General features: G+C 35.2%; 1 protein-coding gene across 3 annotated transcripts in view; it reads left to right on the top strand.

Annotated features, from left to right (window-relative positions):
• Nucleotides 1-26,907, top strand: part of MEMO1 (mediator of cell motility 1) — a 129,881-nt gene that overhangs the window by 67,388 nt on the left and 35,586 nt on the right. For 2 of the 3 annotated variants that reach the window (XR_008664704.1, XM_055327040.1), the window contains exons 3-5: nt 5,544-5,612; nt 11,856-11,968; nt 13,849-13,960. Coding sequence is in view for 2 of the 3 variants with exons in the window: in XM_055327040.1 (XP_055183015.1) it covers nt 5,544-5,612; nt 11,856-11,968; nt 13,849-13,960 (294 nt within the window). In the remaining variant the exon portion in view is untranslated. Of the gene's footprint in view, nt 1-5,543; nt 5,613-11,855; nt 11,969-13,848; nt 13,961-26,907 lie in introns of those variants that run through there. The other variant, XM_055327041.1, reaches the window with a different exon arrangement.

The following is a 26,907-nucleotide window of genomic DNA, read 5'->3' as shown; positions in this document are numbered from 1 at the left end:
TATTTATTTAAAGTGTACATTTGGATGCATTTGAAATATATATACACACCTGTGAAACTGTCACAATTAAGGTAATGAACATACTCATCATCTTCAACGTTCCTTGTGCCCTTTTGTAATTCTCCCTCTGCACCTCTCTGCCTCTTCTTTCCACCCACATCCATTGACTTCCTCTCTGTTGGCTACAAGTTAATTTTATTTTTTAGTAGACTTATATGGTATGAACTTTTTTTGTCTGGCTTCTTAGCATATTTCTTTCTTTTTTGCCATCTTTTTTAACATAATTATTTTTATCAATAGTTCATTCCTTTCTGTTGCTGAAGAGTATTCCATTATATGACCATACCTCAGTTTTTTAAAAAAATTCTATTTATTCATGAGAGAGAGAGAGAGGAAGAGACGTAGGCAGGGGGAGAGGCAGGCTCCCGCAGAGACCCTGATGGGGGTCTTGATCCCTGGGATCATGACCTGAGCCAAAGGCAGGTGCTCAACCACTGAGCCACCCAGGTTTGTTGAAAGACTTTTTATATTTCAGTGTTTTTTTTTTTTTTTTAAGATTTTTTTTTTTCTTTATTTGAGAGATAGAAAGAGAAAACAAGTAGGTGTGGGAGGCAGAGGAAGAGGCAGAAGCAGACTCCCCTTTGGGCAAGGACTGGATGTGGTGCTGGATCCCAGGACCCTGGGGATTATGACCTGAGCCAAAGGCAGATGCTTAACCAACAGCCACCCAGACCCCCCTAACTCAGTTTGTTTATCCATTAACCTCAGTTTGTTTATCCATTTATCTTTTGAGGGATATTTGGTTGTTTCCAGTTTTTGACTGTTGCAAATAAAGCTGGGATGAACATTTATGTACAAATCTTTGTAGTTATAATGCTTTCATTTTTCTTAGGAATGGAAAGCTGGGTCATATGGTAGGAGTATATTTAACTTTTTTAGAAATTGCCAAACTCTTTTCAAAAGTGATTGTAACATTTTACATTCCCACAAGCATGCATAGCTTGAGTTTCGGTTCTATGTCCTTAACATACTTGGTATGGTCACTCTTTTTAATTTTAGCTATTCTATTGGGTGTTTAGTGGTAGTTTTTTGTAGTTTTAATTTGCCTTTCCCAAGTGACTAAACTATATTGAGCATTCTTTTATGTGCTTATTTGCCATCCTAGTATATTCTGTGTTGAAGTATTTATTCATATCTTTCCCTATTTAAAAAAATTGTGGTAAAATATACATAACAAAACTTAACATCTTAAGTACTTTTACTTTTTTTTTTAAGATTTATTTTTTTTTGAGGAAGCATGTGCATAATTGCACAGAAGTGGGGTGAGGGGCAGGAGGAGAGACACAGAGAGAATCCTCAAACAGACTTGCCACTGAGTGCAGAGCCTGACTTGGGGCTCAATCCCAGGACCCTGAGATCAAGAGTTGGATGCTCAACTGACTGAGCCACCCAGGTGTCCCCCATCTTATACCTTAGTAGCATTAAGCACATTCATGTTATTTTGCAGCCAATCTTCAGAACTCTTTGTCTTGCAAAATGGTTACCTATTTTAAATATTGGGTTTGTTTTGAAATTTTTTTTTACATATTCAGATATAAACTTATATCAGGTGTATGCTTTATGAGTATTTTCTCCCAGTCTGTGTTTTGTCTTTTCAGTTTAGTGTGCATCCTGAAATCAGTTATGGCAAGAATGAATTACTCCACATTAATTAGCAAATTTCTACAATCAGGGCTTGATTTACGTTTGTTGATTGTCTATACTTAAGAAATGGGGGAAAATGTTAATAATGCAGATTAAACTTAAAGATTATGTTGTGTCTAGGGGATCCCTGGGTGGCTCAGCAGTTTAGCACCTGCCTTCCGCCCAGGGCATGATCCTAGGGTCCCTGGATCGAGTTCCGCGTCAGGCTCCCTACATGGAGCCCGCTTTCTCCCTCTGCCTGTGTCTCTGCCTCTCTGTGTCTCTCATGAATAAATAAATAAAATCTTAAAAAAAAAAGATTATGTTGTGTCTGTAGCCTTATACTTTATAAAAAAAGTGTAAGAAAGTATGAAAGGAAATATTTCTTATAATATTTCAAACTTAGCTAATCAGTAGAGAACTCACACAGGTCAGACATGTGTCTTCATTGTTCTACCCTTGTCAGTTGCAACCATTACTTGGCTATGGATATAAGAATTCAGCAAAAATCAGTGAAAGCATTCTGTGGCAATCAATTGACTATGTGGAATTTTCAATAAAGAGAATTATGTATTTTTCATTATTTGTAAATTATATGATACCTGTTTTTTTTTTTTTAAGATTTTATTTATTTATTCATGAGAGACACAGAGATAGGCAGACACAGGCAGAGGGAGAAGCAGGCTCTCTGCAATGAGCCTGATGTGGGACTTGATCCTGGAACCCGGGATCACGCCGAAAGGCAAAGGCAGACACCCAGCTGCTGAGCAACCCAGGCGTATCTTTTTCTCTCAGTAAAGTTTATAATAAGTTTATGTACACATGTATATATATATATATATATTTTGCAGAGACAGTTGTTAAATATTTACCGGCATATCACTGTCCACCCACTAATAAGTAAGTAACCAGGGAAATGTGTCTAAACTCATGTAACTTGAATGAGTCAAGAAAGAAAAATGAGGTCAGGAAACAAAAGTCAGTCCATAAGTGATAAGAGAATCAAATCTAATTCTGAAACCAAAAGATGAAAGGGAAGAGTAATAGGGAGAGAAAATGAAAGGAACAATACCCAGAAGGCCGCATCAATTCTCTTATTACTAAAGACACAGAAGAAGTGAGTTATTTTCTTCTAGGAGTTTTATGGTTTTAGGTCTCAAGTTATGTCTTCAATCCATTTGGAATTTATTTTTGTACGTGGTATGAGAAAGTGGTCCAGTTTCATTCTTCTTCATATATCTGTCCAGTTTTCTCAGTACCATTTGTTGAAGAGACTGTCTCTTCCCTGTTGTAAATCCTTGGCTCCTTTGTCATAGATTAATTGACCATATAGGTGTGGGTTTATTTCTAGGCCCTCTATTCTATTCCATTGATCTGTTTTTGTGCCAATACCATACTCTTTTAATTACTACAACTTTGTGGTATGTCTTGAAATCTGGGATTATAATACCTTCAACTTTGCTCCTCTTTCTCAAGATTGCTTTGGCTCTTTGGGGCCTTTTGTGGTTCCATACACATTTTAGTACTATTTGTTCTAGCTCTATGGAGAATACCATTGGTATTTTGATAGAGATTGCTTCGGCAGTAGAAACATTTTTCATTTTTCTAGGTATGTCTTTAGGGAAGGGAAATAAAAGCAAAAATTAACTATTGGGACTACACCAAAATAAAAAGCTTTTGTACAGCAAAGAAACCATCAAAAAAACGAAGTCATTTGATAAATGAGAGAAGATATTTGCAAATGATCTATCTGATAAGCTAATATCCAAAATATATAAAGAAGCTCTAGGGGCAGCCTGGGTGGGCTCAGCAGTTCAGTGCCGCCCTCAGCCCAGGGCACGATCCTGGAGACCCGAGATCGAGTCCCACGTTGGGCTCCCTGCATGGAGCCTGCTTTTCCCTCTGCCTGTGTCTCTACCTCTGTCTCTCTCATGAATCAATCAATAAAAAAAAAAAAAAAAAGAAGAAGCTCTATATCTCAGTACCAAAGAAACAATCTGATAAAAATGGGCAGAGGACCTGAGTAGACATTTTTCCAAAGAAGACATACAGATGACCATTAGACACGTTGGAGAGATGCTTAACATCACTAATCAGGAGAATGCAAATCAAAACTACATTGAGAAATCACCTTACAGCTGTTAGGAATGGCTAGATTCAAAAAGCCAAGAAATAACAAGTGTTGGTGAGATGTGGAGAAAAAGGAACCCTCTTGCATTGTTGGTGGGAATGCAAATTGGTGCAGCCACTGTGGAATACAGTATGGAGGTTCCTCAAAAAATTAAAAGTAGAATTGCTACATGATCCAGTAATTCCACTACTTGGTATTTATCAAAGAAAACAAAAACACTAATTTGAAAAGATAAATGCACCCCTTTGTTTATCGCAACATTATTCACAATAGCCAAGGTATGGAAGCAACCCAGTGTCCGTCAAAAAATGAATGGAGGGCAGCCCGGGTGGCTCAGTGGTTTAGCGCCGCCTTCAGCCCAGGGCCTGATCCTGGAGACCCAGGATCGAGTCCCACATCAGGCTCCCTGCATGGAGCCTGCTTCTCCCTCTGCCTGTGTCTCTGCTTCTCTCTCTCTCTGTGCCTCTCATGAATAAATAAATAAAATCTTAAAAAAAAAAGATGAATTGATAAAGAAGACATCATATATACACACACACACACACACGCATGCATGCACACATACACAATGGAATATTAGTCATAAAAAGGAGACCTTGGGCAGCCCCAGTGGTTTAGCGCCGCCTTCAGCCCAGGGTGTGATCCTGGAGACCCAGGATTGAGTCTCACGTCATGGAGCCTGCTTCTCCCTCTGTGTCTCTGCCTCTCTCTCACTCTGTGTCTGTCATGAATAAATAAACAAAATCTTAAAAAAAAATTAAAAAAAAAAGGAGACCTTGCCATTTGTGACAACACGAATGGACTTAGAGGGTATAAGTGCTAAGTGAAATAAGTCAGACAAAGATAAATAAATATGTTACTTATGTAAGATGTAAAAACCAAAATAAACAAAGAATAAAAGAGATAAAAAAAAACAGACTATTAAATAGAGAGAACAAACCTAGTGGTTGCCAGAGAGAAGAGGTCAGTGGGATGATGGATGAAATAGATAAAAGAGATTAAGAGTATACTTCTTGATGAGCACAGAGAAATGTGTAGAATCTTGAATCATATATTGTATACCTGAAACTGATATAACACTGTATGTTTTAAAAAGTCTAAAAAATGGGATCCCTGGGTGGCGCAGCGGTTTGGCGCCTGCCTTTGGCCCAGGGCGCGATCCTGGAGACCCGGGATCGAATCCCACATCGGGCTCCTGGTGCATGGAGCCTGCTTCTCCCTCTGCCTATGTCTCTGCCTCTCTCTCTCTGTGTGTGTGTGTGACTATCATAAATAAATAAAAATTAAAAAAAAAAAAAGTCTAAAAAATAAGAAGTTAGAAAAATAAGGTGAGTTGTTACTGTAGGATATTTGTTTTGGTCTGATTTGACTTGATCTTGGTCTTATTGTTATGTAATAGTCTGCTAATAACATTGAAGAGGAATGTTAAAAACTCATATTTATTAGTATTCATTAGCAACTTCAAGTAAGCCTTGGCAATCTCAATTTAATTGTTCTCAAGACCAAAAAAATTATAAAATACTCTTTAAAATTAAAAATTGGAACATGGAACAATTATGTGTTCTCTATTGTCTGCTAAAGTTTACATCATTAGCTACATTGCTTTTTTTAATCTATATACTCAATTCTGTGATGTTTACCATAGTTATATTTCTTTCAAAAGGTTTTTTTTGAGAATATCTTAATTTTGAATCTGATAATTAAATTTTAAAAATATTTTGTTTTGTAGCCATGCAGGATATACATACTGTGGGTCTTGTGCTGCTCATGCATATAAACAAGTGGATCCATCTATTACGTAAGTAATACACAGTTTTGTTTAAGTGGGAGAAGGTTGGGAATCATAACCACTTCGTCACAGAAGTAACTTGATTTTGCATGCTTATTGTTATATACTTGATTTCATTAAGAATTTGACTATTTATTATACCTTATATAGGTTATGAAAAGTTTTCATACTGTTTTTCATTGTCTGAACATTTGGTTTTTACATTTAGGTTTTTTTTGTTGTTGTTGTTGGTAGAATGCTTAGTTCTGGAAATGTTAGAAGGTTAAATGTTTTGTTTAAATTTCTCTTTGAAACCAGATGAGAATCTTTAAGAATGCAAAGTGCCTTGTTCTATCCTAGTCATTTTGTGATTTAAAATTCTTTATTGTACATGTTAAGTTGTGGTTAATGAAAGAAAATAATTTCTCATTGACAAGATGAGGTAGCTGAGTTATTTTAGAATCTGACAGTGAATTTAATATGGTGTTTGAAGTATGTTAGCTCTTAATAATTCAGTGAGAACTCTGAAATTAGCTTTAAGATTTTTATCTGGCAGATTGAGACTTAAGTAATATACTGCTCTCTAAAATAAGAAATTTATGAACTTTTAAAAGCATTAACTAGAAATAGCCATCCCCATTACTTAATTTGCTGACCAGCATTTTACTGAAATAGTTAATTCACAAATGTGAACAGGTATTAGGCTCCAGTCTGTATGCCAGTTATACATATACTATATAAGTAGGTAAAATCAATCATCTTAATTCTGTCAAATATTGATTGTTAGGTTAGACTTGTGCTAGTAGAGGTAAAGCATAATAATTCAAAATAAGTAACTCACAGCAGCCCTGAGTTTAAAAAGAAAGTCTCACCCCACTGCCTAATCCTTTACTTTTGAGCAAATTGTTCAGATTTTTAAAACAAAAGAACTGTTCTTTTTTATATTTATGTAGTGTGCTCTGCACATTGTATCATGCCTTTGCTGGAAATTATTTTAGTAAGTTTTTAATGATAAAAAATTGATAATGTTGCCAAATTGATGAGGTTTTAGTTAGCCCTGCCTCATTTATGGTGTTTTGAGGAGTGTCTTCATCAAGTACTTCTTGATACATTTTTAATATATGATTTCAGCTAATTTATTTCATGAGTAAGAACAAAAATAAATTAATTGGAAAGATTTTCAAATGTTTCCTTCACTTGGGCCTATAATAAAGGTTAGTTAATGTGACAGCCTTTTTCAAACCTTTTCTATTTGAGGATATTATTTGCTAGAAGGATACTCCTGAATTAAATTTGGCTTAGCAATATTTAGAGAGATGAGAACCTATGTTGGTAGATGCAGAAAGGATGTATTAAATAAGTTGATAAAAAAGGATGTATTAAATAAGTTGATAATGGAAGGAAAAGAGAAAAGGGAAGAGAGCCAAGGACTAAGATGATAATAAAAGAGATGAGTAAAAAGAGAGGCAAATGATGCATGAAGATGTTATCAGCTTATTTTTGTAATTAGTATATAATTGAATTTTGAATAAATAAATCTGAAGATCCAAGCATTAAAAATAATTGACAGTCATTGCTATATTCTCTTGAAAGTAGCTTTCCTTGAGCTTGGCAGTGTTTCAGAGTCCTTTGAGAAAATAGAGAAAGAACATTTTTCTGGGAACTATGAGAAGTACAGAGAAAAAAATAACAGTCCAGGAGAGAAGTTTAAATTCTCTGCCACTAGATCCATTCTTACCTTCCACACTAATCCATTCCCTACATGTCAACTAGGATCATCTTTTTGTGCTGTCTTACTTTGAATGGATCTTTTACCTTTGCATCATTTTGTAATATCTTGCATGGAACGTTTAGGAGATATTTGTTAACTGAATTATGCAGATCTTTTGAATGTTGACATTTCATCATACAGTGCCAAAAAATCACATTTGTTAATATCACCACAAATTTCATCAGAAATATCTTTAATTATTGGGAAGCTGTCCATCTCACAGTGATAGAAGTTTTGCAAAAGTCTAATTTTCACTTAAAAGCTTCAATTATATCTTGGGCACTGTTTTCTTTGAAGTGGCAGGTCTATTTTGTTCATTTTCTAGAAAATTTCTGCCTAATACCTAAATTGGAGTAACTGCAATTTGTCTACAGTCATTTTTTGAAGTAAAAATTGTGTCCCATGAAAAAAAAGCCCAGTTTAATCACATTTACAATCACACAAATGTTTTCCCTGAGATATAATTCTGTAGATAGCAAAAGTGCTTTACATATTTATCACCACAAAATTAATACATTTTGTCATACAGAATATTTTTAAAAAACTGTACTCAGAGTTCAAGATTTAATGATATTAAGTGAAACTGGCCTTAAAAAAAAACAAAAAAAAACCCCTTGGTGTGGGTGAAGGTAAAGAATACATGACCACCAGTACCTTTGATTCTATCAATCTATTGGATCTGTGGATCATAGTTCTCTTGTGCTATTGATTTACCCAGCCTCATTTTTTCCCTCTAAGTACAAATGTCAACCCAGTGGAAAAGGCAAATAAATTCCTCATTAGTATGAAAATAGTTTTGATTTTGTACACTTCTTGAAAGGTTCTTTTGGAAGGTACAGTTCACAATTTGAGAAGTACTATGATAAAGGGTGATTGGATTTAGATTTGGCTGTTGGGGAAGGCATTTCTGAGGAAATCATTTTTAAGCCAAGCAAATGGAACAATAGCACCTGTGAAGGCTTTGAAATAGGCAGAGCCGTGTTCCAGTCATCAAGGAACTGCAGGGATCCCTGGGTGGCGCAGCGGTTTGGCGCCTGCCTTTGGCCCAGGGCGCGATCCTGGAGACCCGGGATCGAGTCCCACGTCGGGCTCCCGGTGCATGGGGCCTGCTTCTCCCTCTGCCTGTGTCTCTGCCTCTCTCTCTCTCTCTCTGTGTGACTATCATGAATAGATAAAAATTAAAAAAAAAAAAAAAAAAAGAAACATCAAGGAACTGCAAGACCAGTATATAAACTATTGTGACCAAGGGGTGGAGGTAGGGAAAGTAATCAAGGGGCGGGCCGTGCATTTGAGACTTTAGAACCCATTTTAAGGAGTTTAGATTTTATCCTCTGATTAAGACTTTTTAAGCAGGAGAATGATGGAATCTAATTTATGTTTCAAAAGGAATACCTTGGTTGTTTAAGTAATTTAGAAAATGGTATATTTAAGTAAGTTCTTTCCTGTATTTATTGTTGCAAAATCTTTTTCTGTTACTAACACTTTAATTGAAAACCTGGACCTCAAGATATATAGTAACTTGAAAGAGCCAAAGAATCTTCTTTGGGGTCACATGATGTTTAATTCTTCAGTTAAAATATTCCTGTGTGCCAGGAAACATCTTTAAAAATTACTTGTATTCCATTATTTAGAATTAGTAGTTGAATATTTATGAGGGCAGATATGCAGGTAACTTTATTTATTGGATGCACAGACTATACTTCTTGTAGTAAGTAACTCCACAAATGTGAATTCTCTGGAGGTATTACACATAAACTACATTTATTTCTAAAAGAATACCTCTTGACTTTTTCTTGATTTATCATACTAAGGGTTGGTCTTTTTTTTTTTTTTCATGTGTGACAATAATAATGATAGGCTAATATTTGTAAGTTATTTGTTTAAAGGCAAAGCACTTTGCAATTAAATTGGAAAGAAAGTGGCATTGCTTCCAATGCCCTTATTACTTATTTTTCTTCAAAATATTCCTGCGGTCTTGACGTTTATGGATCTAGCAATTTAGCCCCCATCCACCAAAAAAAAGAGCGAGCATTATTTTTTATTTACATTATTAATTTTTTTGTTAGCACACAGCTAACAGACTCATTTTGAGATTACTACTACTATGCACTTTTTTTTCTCCTTTTCAATGATGTCTAGCTTATTTTTGGTTTATTTTTGGGTTTGTCACTTGTAAGGATTTCATATTGATGTGAACTAAACCTCCTTTTCCTTGTGTTGCGTATGAGTGAGTTTCTGTCAGATTGGAAAGAATCTGTTGAGTATACAATTGGCTAATTCAAATGTGTGGGACTCTTTTCTCCACCAGTCTTATCTTTTCATCCAGATTGGGTCTCGCAAAAAGGCTGACAAGGTAAATAGGTATTAGAGGGGACAATTAGGCTTTCCAAACTGACCTTCAGTGTTTATTTCTGGAGTAGTGCTCATATTTTGGTCACTATTACAACCTGTTACACTTACCTAGAAATATATCTGTGTCTTGGGTTTAAATCAATATTTTAAAAGTCATTTCATATTTTAATTATATATGCTGGATTTCCTAGGAGTGTTTATTTTAAATATTCTATTCCTCTGCCTTGTCATAGAAATACATTCATCAATAATAAAAGTGCTGCCTTTTCATACTTGATTCTTGGTTCATGTAATACCTGTCCTTAGGCAAGTCACCTGAACACTTAGAGTTACCATTGTCTATATCCCACATTAGACTTTAATTTAGAAAATTGTGATGATGTTTATGGACTGTTGAGAGAGCATAGTGGTATCTTTTTTGTTCATTCAGGAATCTAAATTTGATTTGATCTTTTTTTGTTTTGGAAATGGCTGTTGGCTTGCTCATAGAGGTGATGATAGGAAGTGAATACTGGCAGTGGAGGAAAGGAAGAGAAGAGATTATGTTTTTGACTAGAAATGGCCTATGGATGAAGTCTTATGTTTTTGCTATCTGTGACATCTTGAGGAAGTTTTGGGACTCTAAACTGAGAATCTCTGTTTTCCTTATCCATATCTTCCTTACCATCCCCTCCCCCCACCACAGCAAGTAACATATAGCAGACAATAGGTTAATTTTCTTAGCTGTCATTGAATTTTATGAAAATAAATATATTTATTGCCTAAGCACATTCCTTCACTTGCAAGTTTTTGATATGAAAGAACTAGCTAATGTCTCAGTCTTTGTCCATTAACTGAGCAATGAGTAGTAATTAATTTTTTCTAGGTACATAGCTTATCATCTATCCCCTTCTTTCTCATAGTTTTGGTTTTTCAAGTCTGTAAGTTTGTGTGTGTGTGTGGTGGGGGAAGAATCTGGGAGAACAGAGAAAATGGATGGTTTTCGAATTTAGATTGTGAGGATGTTTGTGTTAAAATGAGGGGAAGTTAATTTTACTCTTGATGTCAAGATAAAAGGATTGTAAAGAATTAAGCTATGGTTTAGCCCAGTTCTTTTCTTTAGCTACAGTGCAAATAACACATAATCAAGTTTCTTTGTTTTTGGGAATGGCTTCTATCTACTTGAATGGAAACAGAGAAAGCTTATTATACAGAATTTTTCTCAACAATTTTTCCTTTTTTCTCTGCTATGGTAGAAATGTGGAAATAGCTTTATCAGAATGGTTCTTTGTAATGATATTTTGTATGGAGTTTTAGAAATTATACTATCATGTGTTTTTATTAAAGTCATGGTAGATCTTAGGAGGCAAATTTAGGACATGTTTAGAATTTGGAGATTTTATTTAATAGATGAAATGTTTAAATTCAGTGAATATAGCTATTGAAAAACCTGTATCGCAGGCATTGTGAATGCTGAGATGATTTTAAGCATAGCAATTGATTTACTGTAGATCAATAAATCAGTAACTAGAACACCCAAGTGTTGAAAATGTTTTGTTGTTGAAAATGGTTCTTTTAAAGGCCTTCCAACAAAAAATATAGTTAAAAAGTTGAAATTAATTAACTAAGGAGCAAATCATTAGTGGGTATATTAGTTTGCTGGTGGTGCTGTATAAAATACCACAAAGTAGGTGACTGAAAGCAGAAATTTATTTTCTCTCAGTCCGGAGGCTGGAAGTCCAAGATGAGGGTGCTGACAGGGTGGGTTTCTCCTGAAGCCTCTCTTCTTGGTTTGCAGATGGCTGTCTTCTTGATGCCTCTTTACATGGTCTCCTTTCTGTGCATATGTGCCCCTGGTATCTTTTCCTTTTCTTATAAGGACACCAGTCATTGGATTCAGGCCTTATCTGAATAGCCTCATTTTAACATAATGATATGCTTTAATATCTTATCTCCTAATACGGTTACATTCTGAGGTACTAGGGTGGAACTTCAACATAAACTTTAGGAGTACATAATTTAGCTCATAATAGTAGATAATGAAATGAAATCAGTCAAGATAGAAAATGGTGCCATATATGATTTTTAAAAATTACTTATTTTTTCCCTTTTATTTAATAAGGTTTGTATAGAATTGCAATTGTTCTGTGCTTTTGTTGTATATCTCCTAGCCGGAGAATTTTCATCCTTGGGCCTTCTCATCATGTGCCCCTCTCTCGATGTGCACTTTCCAGTGTGGATATATATAGGACACCTCTGTATGACCTTCGTATTGACCAAAAGAGTAAGTATATAGAAATCTTACAGCTTTTTAACAGCTAAAAGTTTTTTTAAAATAAGAATAATAAATTAATTTTAAAAATTAAAAATATGAATATTATAAATTAAATCTCAGTTTTAAAGAATAAATTGATTTTAACTTATCTGCAAAAAGCAAAAGCAAAGAAAGCTGATCTTCTATATGCATAAAAGACAACTATAGTTTTTTTGCCAGCTGCAAAAATCTGTCAGGTCAACTAGTCTCTAACTGTTTATGATTATATGTGTATTCAGGGAGGTGCCTTGTACTCACTATATCATGAGACAAGAAATTAGTACCCACAACAACTTGAAGAAAGATTCTGAGCATGTTAGTCTGCTTCTGTATATATCCCTTTCCTTGTAAATAGGCCATCATTCTCAAATGAGTTTTGTGGGGGGGAAAAAGTGAAACTCTGAAACAAAGGTGTTACATAAGTCTTAAGTGTATTTTATTTTTAAGACATGTCTATATTTTGATAGATGTTTTTCCATAGGATTCTAGAAATCAGATCTTTTTTAGTTGTGTCTCATTTTATACATTGAATGTGTAAATTAAAACCTTTTGACTTCATAATAATATTTTTGGAGGAGTGGGAGCATAATTTTAAAAATCTAGAACAGTACAGAGAATAGCATAACAAATATTCTTGTACTTACCATACACAATTGACTCAGAATTTTCCTTTTATCTAAATTCAGTTTATTTTCCCAGAAACCATTTTCATGATCTTGCTGTGTATTCCTCTAGTTCATCACATTATATTTTAAATATATTGGGTGCTTATTGTTTCAAGAAATCTTGGAACAAATTCTTCTGAAGAATGAGAGAAGCCATTTGCCAGACAATCACCTCTTTTTCCTTATTTTTTAGGCCTAATTTTTCATAATTGGGGGTTTCAGTTATCACTGAGTATTAGTAATTTGTTGTTAGAATAATTTTTACTAATGAAGCTGGAGTAGAACTAGCCTTATTACTCCTTATGATGCTTTTAGGGGACGTACCTTATTTTTTAAAATTTTGTTGGGGCATTCAGAAAATTTTGGTTTTAGGTAGCCTCCTAATGAAGGAATGAATGATTTTAATCAGGTATAATTTTGCAGAAAAAAAGCCATGCCATCATTTGTTTCTTTCTTTGATATTGGTAAAACCCATTTAAGTATATAGTTATAAAAATGTTGGTTCTGTTCTCTGATAAAAAAAAATTCTTATATAACTTTTTTTAGCATATTAAATTTCATCCTTTTCTCATTGTATAATATCCATTTTTAAGTATGATTAATTAGAAGGGTCTGAATGACTATGTAATTTTAAGATTATTTATGGCGTAGTACTATGTGAATTTATGTTCTTGTCCCAGAAGCTGAATTTTTAATTTTGAGGAAAATAGCATCCTTAAAGGAATTTTCTGCTCTTGGTATGGCAGGCATTTGATGTGGGAATTTTATTATAAAACAAAACACAACTTAAAAACTATATTATTAACCTCACGAGTATGTAGTCCAATGGCTTTGCCATATTTTACTAGGAGTTCTAATCAACTGTATTCTTGTTTGCATGTGCTGATTAAAGTCCAGGAAGAGCTTAGACCCAGAGGTGATTTTAGATGTAATGAAAAGAAAATTTTGAATTATTTTATTTAACTGTGTAACATATGAAAATGCCGTAGTTATCACATGTATTATTGCTTTGTTTGGTATGTAAAAAGCTAGTTTTATCTTTTTTAAAGTTAAAAATGAAGGAAAATGTTATGTGGTACTTCTGTTTCTTGCCAAAGCATGTAGTTTTTTGTTACTGAGTGGAGTCTCACAGAATAAGGATATACATTAATATATTTGTTTTACTATATTTTGAAATCTCTTTAGTTTACGGAGAACTATGGAAGACAGGAATGTTTGAACGCATGTCTCTGCAGACAGATGAAGATGAACACAGTATTGAAATGCATTTGCCTTATACAGCTAAAGCCATGGAAAGGTATATTGATTAATATAAGAAATCCCAGAGAAATCGTAAATATTAATTTCTTTGGAGTTATTTTCACTGGGTAAAATTATCATTAGGATAAGGAGATTTTTAAGGAAATTTGTTATTTGACTGGTGCCTGGCTGGCTTAATTAGTAGAACCTGTGACTCTTGATCTCAGAATTGTGAGTTTGAACCCCACATTGGGTGTAGAGATTACTTAAAAATAAAATCTTAAAGTTTGTTATTTGAAATGATATAAAAATTTGAAATTGGATATTTCTAATGTGGTTTGAAGTTAGTTTTAAGTAGTTTGTAACGGCTGAACACATGAATTGACATGGTTGTTTTATTAGGTGATAATATTTTAAAAACCTGTGTGTGTGTGTGTGTGTGTGTGTGTGTGTTTGAATTAATCATTAAACATCTCAGAATAACAAATTCTTTTATGCTATAAGTAAGTAATCATAAAATTTTAGATTTGGAAGTAACATTGGAGGTCATTTATTTCAGCCTTATGCAAAGTACATAAATATCTTTTATAATACGCTTGACAGATTATTATCTCGTGCCTGCTAACGGTCTTCCAGTGGTAGGATGCCCACGAGACTAAGTAGGATGACAGGGACAATATTTATTTTATTCTTCACTTGTATCCCTGTGCCTAGCAGAATGCCCATTACATAGAAATCATTAGTTTATTTTGTAAAATGAAAGAATTTTTAGGGATCCCTGGGTGGCGCAGCGGTTTGGCGCCTGCCTTTGGCCCAGGGCGCGATCCTGGAGACCCAGGATCGAATCCCACGTCGGGCTCCCGGTGCATGGAGCCTGCTTCTCCCTCTGCCTGTGTCTCTGCCTCCCTCTCTCTCTCTCTCTCTCTCTCTCTCTCTGTGACTATCATAAATAAATAAAAATTAAAAAAAAAAAAAAAAAGAAAGAATTTTTAAAAGAGCTTTTTTCTTTTAGGACAGTATTTCAAATTAGAAGGTCTTCCTTTTGTAGGTCCCATTTGTCTGATTTTTTTTCAACCATTTCCTTTATATGGACTTAATATTCCTTATAGAGTTTGACTTGTCCTAAATATGGTGAGATTATTCCTTCCCTGGGTCTTGTCACTATATTCCCTTAGTAAAATGCATTGTATATTATATAGGTTTATATTTTACATAATAAAATATATATTATATTTTAAAAATATAAAATATTTTATATAAAATATATTTTATAATATAAACCTATATTATATATATATAAAGTTAAATGTGTTAATGAAGTCCAAGATCACATTAACATTTTTCATGTTTATATGGCTTACCTGCTATTGGCTAATACACTTGTGGCCAGCTACAGCCCAAGGCTTTTTCATACAGTTGGATCATTTTTTTTCTTGTACTTTTGTGGTTTCTTTTTAACTCTTGATTACTACTGTTTAATTTTTTCTGGTTGGTTTTAGTCTATTATGGCAGTCTTTTAGGATCATTTCTATTCCTAATTCCGTTATCAGTTACTTAACTTATTTCAGTCTTATGTTATTCACATCTATTCATGATGATAACTATGATGAATTGTGTAAACCTAAAGGAAGTTTCCCCCAAAAAAATCATTGTGATATTAAATTATAAGCAGTATAGTTTTAGGTTAAGTGTGTTTTACCACATTCTAATCTTTCAGAAATTGTTAAACCAATATATGCTGTTTATTTTCTGGAATGCTAGTATAATCAGAACATTGCATTCTTCAATTACATAGGCTAAAAGAAAACTTTTGTTTTCCTAAAATGTTTGCATATTTTGTCATGAGAAAATATATTTTAGACATAGTGAATCTCAGTATAGTAGAACTAATACATTAGAAGCCAATAGTATCCTTAAGGCAGTTTTAACAAAATAATATTTTTGTTATTTCAAAAGTAAAACGTAATGTTGAAAATTTGGGAAAATAGAAACTAAAATCCACAAAAATTCCTGTTTATAATTCCCTCTCTATTAAATAGTGTTAAATAACCAATATTTAATATATCACTTCTCAAGAGACCTTCCCACTTACCCAGATTACATTTGCATCCCTAATACTGACTCTTAAAAAGTACCCAGTACTTCTCCTTTGTAGTCTTTGCTGCACTCATTACCTGTATTAGTTATCCATTACTGTGTAATAGATTGCTCCAAAAATTTTGGTTTGAAATCACAACTATTATTGTATGAATTACTGCTCGCTAATTTGGGTCAGGAGTTTGGGTAGGAGACACCTTGCTCTGGTCGATGAGATGTTGACTAAGGTAACTTGAGGATCCAAGGTGGCCTTGGTGCTGGCTTTTAGTTGAGATACCTCATTTGTTCTCTGGGTAGCCTATTTGTTCATTAACCATGGCTTTTCTTTCTTCTGGCTTCTCTCTAGAAGGATAGACTGGATTGTTAAGGCCTAGCATCATTTTTACTACATTCTGTTTTTCAGAGCAGACCACAATGTTAGCCAAGATTTAAGGGAAGGAGAAAGAGATCCATTCCTTGATGGGAGGAGTAGCATGTGTATATTCAAGAATAGGAGGAATTGTTGGTAGCCATCTTTGCAGATGGACTTTCACAGTTCTTCTAATGGACAATTCAGTGTGTCTCCAACATGCTGTACTCAGCCCTCCTAAAATGCCCAGAAATCTCATTCAGTTAGGACCTCAGATTCAAAGTCCATTACCTTATGGTCTTTATTAGGTTGGGATATGGATGAGTCTTTCTGGGTACAGCTCCTCTTGGTTTGGATACCTGTGAACTAAGAATACAAGTTTTATCCCACCACTCACACTGTATACAATTTTGAGACAGGAATTCTTTTTTTTTAAATTTTTTTATTGATTTATGATAGTCACAGAGAGAGAGAGGCAGAGACATAGGCAGAGGGAGAAGCAGGCTCCATGCACCTAGAGCCCGATGTGGGATTCGATCCCGGGTCTCCAGGATCGCGCCCTGGGCCAAAGGCAGGCGCCAAACCGCTGCGCCACCCAGGGATCCCGAGACAGGAATTCTTAGTCACAATAGACATTCCTAGTGGAGAATGAAAGAATGGGAAGCATATAGCAGCCTTTGTCCAAAGCAATTCTGAAATCTAATTAGGGAACAGAGAATATTTTTTTGTTGTTTGTTTTTGTTTTAAGATTGAATTTATTTATTCATGAGAGACACACATACACAGAGAGGCAGACACAGAGGCAGAGAGAGAAGCAGGCTCCCTGTGGAGGGAGCCTGATGTAGGACTCAGTTCCGGGACCCCCGGATCACAACCTGAGCCAAAGGCAGATGCTCAACTATTGAGCCACCCAGGTGTTCCAAGAATGTTTTCCAATTAGGGCTTGGTTCTGACTTCTGGTAGTGGTTTCATAATTCTTCACTTTTCTCATCTCTTGGCTTGGTCCCTTGGGCTCTTGGCTCTACTTGCGGACTCATTTTTACTTCTACATAAGAAGTGGGCCTTGTTTATACCTCAGTCTGCTTCATATATGTGACAATCTGAAAACCTAAAGGCCTCTTCTCATTTGGAACAGCATTTATTTTAGTCCAAACTGATAGAACTCTATTAAACATTGTGGGATTTTTGTATATCAGATTATAAGTGCATTTCATTAGGCAAAAGTCACATCCACAGTTCTTTAAGTGATAGGACTCTCTCTACTTTGGATCCCAAGCTAGGATTTTGTAAGCTTCTTAGGAGCCCTTTTGCCTACCTAAGAGGGAATATAAGCCCACCTGCTTAAATCTTTCTGTGGTCTTTTTTTTTTTTTTTTTAAGATTTTTATTTATTTATTCATGAGAGACACCGCAAGAGAGAGAGAGGCAGAGACACAGTTCCGAGGGAGAAGCTGGCTCCCTGCAAGGAGCCTGATGTGGGACTCAATCCTCGATCCCTGGATCACACCCTGTGCCAAGGCAGATGCTCAGCCGCTGAGCCACCCAGGCTTCCCTCTTTCTGTGGTCTTAATAAAGAATTGTACAGATGAATTTTTGATTTGATGATTGTGAGCTTATGATTTATGGGCAGTGCTCTGGATTTGATCTTTGTCTTCATATTGTTTCTTTGATAGTCTTTTGCTATCTGTAGAGGCTGGTGATGAAAAACAACTATTTTCCAACCAAACAACTCATGGTTAGAAATATTTCCTTTAAGTTCTACTTTTAATTCTTTAGCTCATGTTTTTCTTCTTTTACCTTCTCATACTTGGCTATAAAGAAACGAGTGACATTTTGAATATTTTGCCTGGGAATCTTCTTATTCTCCAGGTTCACTTGGTATATTTTTAATGTTATAAATCATTATACTTCTGATAATTATGCTAATTGTTCTGCCAGTATATAATACGGGCCCCTCTTCTCCTGGCCTTGTATAGCAGTTTCCTTACTGCTCTAACAGTTCCCTGTCTTCTTCTTGCCCTTTCAGCTTCTGCTTGCCTCTGTATGCAAAGCCAATGGGTTAGGTTTCTGTTCCCGTAGTACCCTTTTCAAGCACCACTTTTTGTCTCACATACCTTCGTAGCCTAACAGATAATCTCAAAGTGCCTTTTTTTTTTTTATTATAACTCTGTGAACTAGAAATTTGGTCATGGGCAGATGGTGACAACTTGTCTCTGTTTCATCTGCTGCCCATTGAAACAGGCTGACTTAGGCCAAAGGCTCTAGGGTACCCTCATTTTTTGTCACGGGCTGCAATGCTTGTTGTCTACTGAGGTACCTTGGTTCCATCTTGGAGCGCTTCATCTTCACCTATTGTCACTTATCCTTCAGGGCATCTCTTCACCTGATTGTCCCTCTCCTCAGATAGTTGTGGACCATAATGAAGTACATGGCAGTTCAGGGCAGCAAGAAAACAAAACTAGAAACTTTGAGGCCACTTTATATTTAGGCTTGGAACTGGCCTAGTGTCATTTAGGCCACATTCTCCTCATCCAAGCAAGTTGCAAGACTAGGTTCAAGGAGAAGGAGAAGGAGACTACTTTTGATGAGAGGAGTGGTAGGAGCATTTAGAAGTGGGACGAATTTTCAGGGATTATACCTGAAGACAGCTTAAATAGCTCTTTTTGGTATGTGTTCCCCTTCTCTTGCAGTTCCCTACTTTGCTCCCTGTCTGAGGGCAGCTAGTCTTTACTGTACCTTCAGTGCCCAGCTCAGTACCTGCTACACAAAAGAATTTCTGTAATTAATTGTTGAATGAATTCATAATGATCTTCACATTATTAAAGATTATTAAATATTTTCCCAAAATGAGGTTGGATGTTCTTTCTTATTACTGCTTTTCATATTATGAACATATTTCCATGTCTTTTTTACTTCTTTTTATTGAGTACATATAGGACTTTCTAGAATATATCTATGGAATACTTTAATCAGTTGAACATTTAATTTTCTAACTTTCCTTTCATAGTCATTACAGATTTTTAAAACTAAATACCTAAGGTATTATTTATAATTCTATGTGTTATCTTAAACAAATTTAAAAAATAATATTCGTTAGAACTTTTTAAAAAAATGAGTAGTATAAAGGAGAAAACATGAAATTACCCATAATCTCCTTGCTTAGTTAACCCTATTGACATTAAAAAAATACTTGTATAGTACTGTATGTACATAGGTTGAAAATATAAAATCAAGATGTATAAGATGAACAGTTAAAGCTTCCCTGCTTCCCTTCAACAAGTGTTCATTTAACAGTAAAAAGTGTTATGTATCTACTAATATATGTATGCCTGTATGTTTGTATTATATATGTAAGGTTTATATATATACATACTTGTGTAAATTAAAACACACAAACAAGAGATCATATCTTATGTAATCCTGATCCTCTTCCATATTTATTTTTACTATTGAATTCCATATATTATCTTTACTGTAGTAATTTTTACATTGCTTATAATTGTATTAAAAAGTTAAGTTAGAAAAAAAAAAAGGATATGTAGAAACCATCTATTTTGAAAAAAAAAAAAAAACTAGTAAACTCTGAAGATTAAGATCATTGGATCCCAGCTCTTCTTTTTTCTTGTTCAGTTACCTTTAACATCCCCTACATGTTCCTTTCTCTGTATCATCCCTATTTAGTGTTTGTTTAAAATTTAAACTTTTAATTGTTTTGGTAATTTATCTATATTAAATTAAAATGTACTCTTTAAGGCATAGAATTATATGAGTATTGACAAATACAGAGTTGTATATATCCATCATAGTCCAGATATAATTTTACTATCTTTTGTTCAGAAAAATATGCAGAGTAAATAGGATGCTTTAGTAACTTTGAAAGTGTTTCATTGAGAAATACAGCACTATAAAACTTTTCACGTTCACTCTAAAAATATCATTATCTTAGCCATTTAATATTTTTTATTACTGCTAATAGTTTGGAACATATACAACTTGGAAGTACAGTACAGTGTATTTAAATATGTACCATCTTCTGCTTTACTTTCTAGCCAGTCTTACAAATTCAGTATGATTAGGATTCCACAGCTCTTGGAGTACTTAGAGTATTATTAAAAAACAGCAGCTTGATTTTGTGTAGTTTACCCAGATCAATAAGCTGAAGTCTTGTAATTCTTATGTTTGAGTTCCCTGAGTAAGAACACTACTATCAGATGATTTTGCATGGTATTAAATACAATTAACTGAACAGTTTTTCTGTTCTTAATATCTTACATTAGTATGGTACATTTATTACAGTTGATGAAGAAATAGTGGTACATTATTAATACCTAGGTCCATAGTTTAATTAGGGTTCCCTTTTGGTGTTACAAGTTTATGGGTTTTCTAAAGACATGTTATCTACCATTATAGTACCATACAGAATCATTACACTGTCCTAAAAATCCCCTGTACTCTTCCTGTTCATCCCCACCCCGCCGCCCTTTTCCCTTTTTCTGTCTGTGTCTCCCTTTTCCCATCTCCTGGTAACCACTTACCTTTTTACTCTCTCCATAGTATATAGTCATCTCGTTTCTGGAATGTCATGTAACCAATTACATGATTACAATTAATCATACAGTATGCAGCCTTTTCAGGTTGGCTTCTTTAAGTTAATATACTTTCAAGGTTCCTCCATGTCTTTTTTTTGACTTAATACCTATTTCTCTTTATTGTTGAAGAATATTCTATTTTATGGATGTATCACAGTTTATCCATGCACTTATTAAAGGATTATTGATATAGTTAGATTAACATCTCTCATATTTGTTACTGCATTCTACTTATTGCCCTTGTTCTTTATTTCTTTTTTTGTTTTCTGTTATTCTACCTTCTGTGGTTTTACTTGAGTGTTTTATAGGATTCCATTTTTTTCTCTCAACATATCAATTATAGTTTTTTTTTTAAAGATTTGTTTATTTATTTATTCATAGAGACACAGAGAGAGAGAGAGAGAGAGGCAGAGACACAGAGGGAGAAGTGGGCTCCATGCAGGAAGCCTGACGTGGGACTCGATCCTGGGTCTCCAGGATCACGCCCTAGACTGCAGGCGGCACTAAACCGCTGCGCCACCGGGGCTGCCCAATTATAGAATTTTTTTAAAAACCTTTTTTAGGGGAGGGAGGAGGGGAAAAAAAAAACAAACTTTTTTAGTGGTTGCTCTGAAGTTTGCAGTATGCATTTGTAACCAATCCAGGTACACATTGAAGTAATACTATACTGCTTCACAGGTAGTACAAGTACCTACAACAGTATTTTCAGTTTGTCCTTTCTATTTCTTATAACCTTACAGTCATTCATAAGCTATACTTACAGCATATTGTTGCTATTAGTTTTTGAAAACATTGTTATCTCTTAGATCAATTAAGTATAAGAAAATGAAGTAAACTGAAGATGTCATTTTATCTTTATTTCTTCTCTAATGTGCTTTCTTTAAGTAGTTCTGAGTTTCTGACCTATATCATTTTCCCTTTGCAGAACTTTTTACCAATTTATAGCTCTGATTTTATTTATACCTTCTCTTTTGGGTTGAAAAAGGAATTCTTTACCACCCACTGCAGAATACACGAGAGATTCCTTTTATGATGTCTCTTTAAATCACAAATAATGTATTTTATATATGGAGGGGTAATTAAATAGGCTAATAAATAAAACTCATTTTGACCCCAAAAAGGCAATTCTCTTCCCTTAAGTTTTACTAATTAATTTATGTAAAAAATTTGATTGGTTTTAAGGTGGTTTAAGACATTTCCTCTCTTTGGGATCCCTGGGTGGCACAGCAGTTTGGCGCCTGCCTTTGGCCCAGGGCGCGATCCTGGAGACCCAGGATCGAATCCCATGTCGGGCTCCCGGTGCATGGAGCCTGCCTGTGTCTCTGCCTCTCTCTCTTTCTCTGTGTGACTATCATAAATAAATAAAAATAAAAAAAATAAAAAAAATATTAAGACATTTCCTCTCAAAATTTAAAAATTTTGATTAATATGCATTTTTCATATGTTACAGAGCTTCTTAACTGTGCTAACCTATGTGTAAAGAATGATGGGGAATAGAAAAATAAACAAACATTGTGTATTTCCTCAGCATATAGCCTGGTAAGAAGGATAAGAAATATACTTAAATATATGTAACATAGTTCAAAGTGTATTAAGTTCAGTTGAAGAGTTTATGGGATCTGAGAAAGGGGATATGGGAGCAGAGATATATTTAGGGGAGCACACATGTGGCTTTGTGGTAGAGATAGCATTTGGGTGGACTTTGAAGATGGCTATAATTTTCACAAAGCGGGGCAGGTTTCTGTAGGAAACAGTTCTCTAAGTACAAAGTCTAGGAGTAGGAAAACCCAGGGCTTAAGAATAGAAAGCTATTTACCTTGGCTTAAGGAAGTTGCAAAAGGTTTGCCTAGTAACTGAGGTCTATCTGAGATATTTTTGTTTGGCCTATAAAGCTAGAAAAAGTTTTCTTATATGTATGAATATTTTTAGTTGGATATTAGTCCTACTACTTCCTGTTATCTTATACCTTGGCCAGCTTTTAATGCATATATATTACTAGCCTGGAGCTGGAGGCATTTGGAGGCATTTGTAAGTTGACTTACAGAGGCATAGAGTAAGAGGGGCAGATTTGGAAGTTGGGGGCCGCCTGGGTGGCTCACTTGGTTAAGTGTCTGCCTTTGGTTCAGCTCAGGTCATGATCCCTGGGTGCTGGGATCGAGCTCCACATTAGGCTGTCTGCTGGACAAGGGAGTCTGCTTCTCCCTCTCTCTCTGCCTGCTGCTCCCCCTGCTTGTGCATGTGCCCCTCCCCCCCCGTCAAATAAATAAATTTTTTCTTTTTTAAAGGAAGTTGGAACAGTAGGTTTGGGACCATTTTATAGAGGTCATTGAATGTCATTGTAAGATATTTGTATTTTGTTCCCTGATTGGTATAGAGCTAGTAAGAGTTCCTCAGCAAAAGAAGGACATGGTTAGGGATGCCTGAGTGGCTCAGAGGTTGAGTGTCTGTGTTCGGCTCAGGGTGTGATCCCAGTCTAGGGATTGAGTCCCGCATTGGGCTACTTGTGAGGAGCCTGCTTCTCCCTCTGTCTGTGTCTCTGCCTCTCTTTCTATGTCTTTCATGAATAAATAAATAAAGTCTTAAAAAAAAGAAGGATATGGTTAGAACTTGAAATAAGAATATTACTCCTTTTTTCTAAGTAGGCTTCACGTCCATTGTGGGGCTTGAACTCAGATCAAGAGTCACATGCTCTACGAACCAGGTATTCCAAATATTACTGCTTGATGATGTGATGGTATGGTGAAGGATGGATTAGCGTTGGAAAAGATTGTTAGATATAGTTTAGTAAAGAAATCATGGGACTTTGAACTAAGATAGTGGTGGATGGGGTAGCAAATTGAGCAGATGGTGGGAGACATTTGAACGTTTAGAATCTATAGAACTTGGTAAATGTTTCTATGTGGGGGAGTAACTTGATTTTAAGAACATGCAAAAGTGAAAGGCCTAATAGATGCCATTATCAGAGATGGTAAAGCCAGAAATAGGTATAAGTTTAAGAGAATATAGGGCATGGAAATGTTGACTTATTCCTAATAAAATATGGGGATTTCTCTATAATTCTGATAGCAAGCTTGGCCAATTTATGATATGATTATTTTGCTTCAGATGATTAAGAAATATGAAATATGCCTGGCCTTGTAAAAACCTTTATTTCGGTATTCTTACTAAAATGGAAATTGAGAAAGGTATATAACCTTTGAAATTATTTTTATAATCTGATTAGATTCACTTAATTGATGAAACAGCAAAGACTTATAAAATGTTAATTTTAGTTGTCACTAACAGCTAGCTTACCTCCCCCTTTTCCCTCTCTCTTCCTCTTTCCCAAGTTCTTTGGTTCTGCCTGATGTTTCTGGATTTAGTTTGTTCTTATAGTGAGTCACAGTCTTTTGTATGGTCTATATATGCATGTTTCTGTCGTCTGATGGTGAATTTGATCAGAAAAAAAGATGAGAGGGGATCCCTGGGTGGCTTAGCAGTTTAGCGCCTGCCTTTGGCCCAGGGCATGATCCTAGAGTCCCAGGATCAAGTCCCACGTCCGGCTCCCTGCATGGAGCCTGCTTCTCCCTCTGCCTGTGTCTCTGCCTCTCTCTCACTCTCTGTCTCTGTGGGTCTCTCATGAATAAATAAATAAAGTCTTAAAAAAAAAAAGATGAGAGAAATTATTTTTTATAAGCCTCCCTAAAACTCTGCCGTTATGATTCCTTTATGCCACTTTGCCTTTAACTCCTGTTTCAAGGGTTCCACCACCAGCTTTACATTTGAAGATTTGTTATAAGGACTCACAGTTTATTACTGGTTTTGGTTTATTGGGACAGATAGGATACACAACAGGACCACCAAGGGAAAAGGATACATCAGGCAGAGTCTGGAGGAATCCAGGTGGAGGCTTCCAACGTTTTCCTTTCATAGGGTGGATTGAATGGAACGTGCTTCCTCTATCAGTGTAACACACGTGCAGTGTTTCTGGTCAGGGAATCCTGCTTTAAGGTTCAAAATCCAGGATTTTGGTTGGGGGCTTGTCATATAGGGACTCTCAGCCTGTGTAATTAGCTCCAGCTACTGAAATTCTAGACTCTCAGAAGGAAAATGGGTTTTTGCCATTATCATTTTGTTTACAATCCAGGCAAGCTGGTACAGTGTCCCAAGTGGATAAAACAGCCTTAATCAACACAAGAAACATTGTTAAAGCCAAGGGCTAGTCTTTATAAGCAGCCCCTTCTAAAAATTGCTGCAGCAGACTTGCTAGGTTAACTCTCCTGCAAAATTCCCATTCCTCTTTTCCCAATTCCAGCCTGCCGTAAGTTTCTGACTTACTTAAATGCCATTCTAACCCTTCTTATAGCTTAGTTTTGTATTAGATCTTAAAATTTTACTTTTCTTTCTGATTGTGGCCTGACTCAAGGTCCTCAAATATTAGAATGTAGATCTTTAGTGCTTTGTACCTTCAGTGGTATTGATGACATAGTAATACTGTTTGTTTTTAAAATGAGTGCTCCTTTCTTGGTTCTGGGGTTTCAGTTCTTTTTACTCTGTTACACATCTTGGATATATTAATTTTCTGCAGTATGGTTTAAGGTATAGGACAGAAAAAGAAGAGATAAAACTTTCTTCTCCATTATTGAAGTACTCATAAGAGCCTTGTAAGTAAGGTAAGTATTATCAACTGTTTTTACAGATGACAAAATTGAGGCTTAGGATAGTTTCAGGTAACTTGCTTCAGGGTAGCACAGCTTGCAAGTGGCAAAGATGGACTTTCTTTTAACAGCCTATTGAAATATGATTTACATCCTATAAAACTCATTTACATAAGGATACAACTGTTTGATTTTTAGTAAATTTATAGAGTCATACATTCATTCTCACAATCTAGTTTGAGAATATTTTCAATACACAACAAAGAAACTTTGTGTTCATTTGAGGGCAATGCTGGCTCTGACTCTCAATCTTTAGCAACCATTTATCTGCTCTCTGTCTCTATAGATTGGTATTTTCTAGAAATTTCATATAAATGGAATCATATGAAATGTCTTTTGTCTGTCCCTTTTTACTTAGCATACTGTTTTTGAGGTTCATCCATACTGTAGTTGTATCAGTAGTTCATTGGGACTCCTGGGTAGCTCAGTGGTTGAGCATCTGCCTTCAGCTCAGGGCGTGATCCTGGGGTCCAGGGATCAAGTCCTGCATCAGGTTCCTGGCAGGGAGCCTGCTCCTCCCTGTGCCTATGTCTCTGCCTCTCTCTGTGTGTTTCTCATGAATAAGTAAATAATAAAATCTTAAAAAAATAGTTCATTCCTTTTTATTGCCAAATAGTTATTACATTATATGAATATATCCTGTTTTATTTAATATCTTCACCAGTTGATGGACATTTAGATCACTTCCATTTTTGGCTATTAGGAATAATGTTATAGACATTCTTGTACAAGTCTTTATGTGAACATATATTTTCATTTCTCTTGAATGTTTTAACTCTTTCAGAAACTGCCAAGCTATTTTCCAAAGTGATGGCACCATTTTATATTCAGCCAGCAAAGTATGAGGGTTCTAGTTTCTTCCCATTCTGGCCAATACCTGTTATTGTCAGTCTTTTTTATTATAGCCATTCTGATAGATGTGTAGTGTAACCTCAATTGGCGTTAATTTGCATCTTTCCAGTGACTCATGATGTTAAGCAACTTTTCAGTGTGGTTATTAGTCATTTGTATGTCTTCTTTTGTGAAATGTCTGTTCATATATCTTGCCTTAGTTTAATTTGATAATTTGTCTTTTTCTGAGCTGTAAAAGATTTTACATATTCTAGATACAGGTTACTTTGCTCTCTTGAAGAGCAAAAGTTTTTGATGAATTCATTTTTATCATTTTTTTCTCTTTTGTGGATTTTGCTTTTGGTATCATATTTAAGAAATCTTTGTCTCATTCAGGGTCACAGAGATTTTCTCTTCTTGAACAGGAATCAGCAGACTACAGT

The sequence above is a fragment of the Nyctereutes procyonoides genome, unplaced genomic scaffold, assembly GCF_905146905.1.
Source record: "Nyctereutes procyonoides isolate TBG_1078 unplaced genomic scaffold, NYPRO_anot_genome, whole genome shotgun sequence".
In the NCBI taxonomy this organism is placed as follows: Eukaryota; Metazoa; Chordata; class Mammalia; order Carnivora; family Canidae; genus Nyctereutes; species Nyctereutes procyonoides.
Note: the sequence above shows the minus strand (reverse complement) of the source record. Positions and strands in the feature narration are given on the sequence as shown.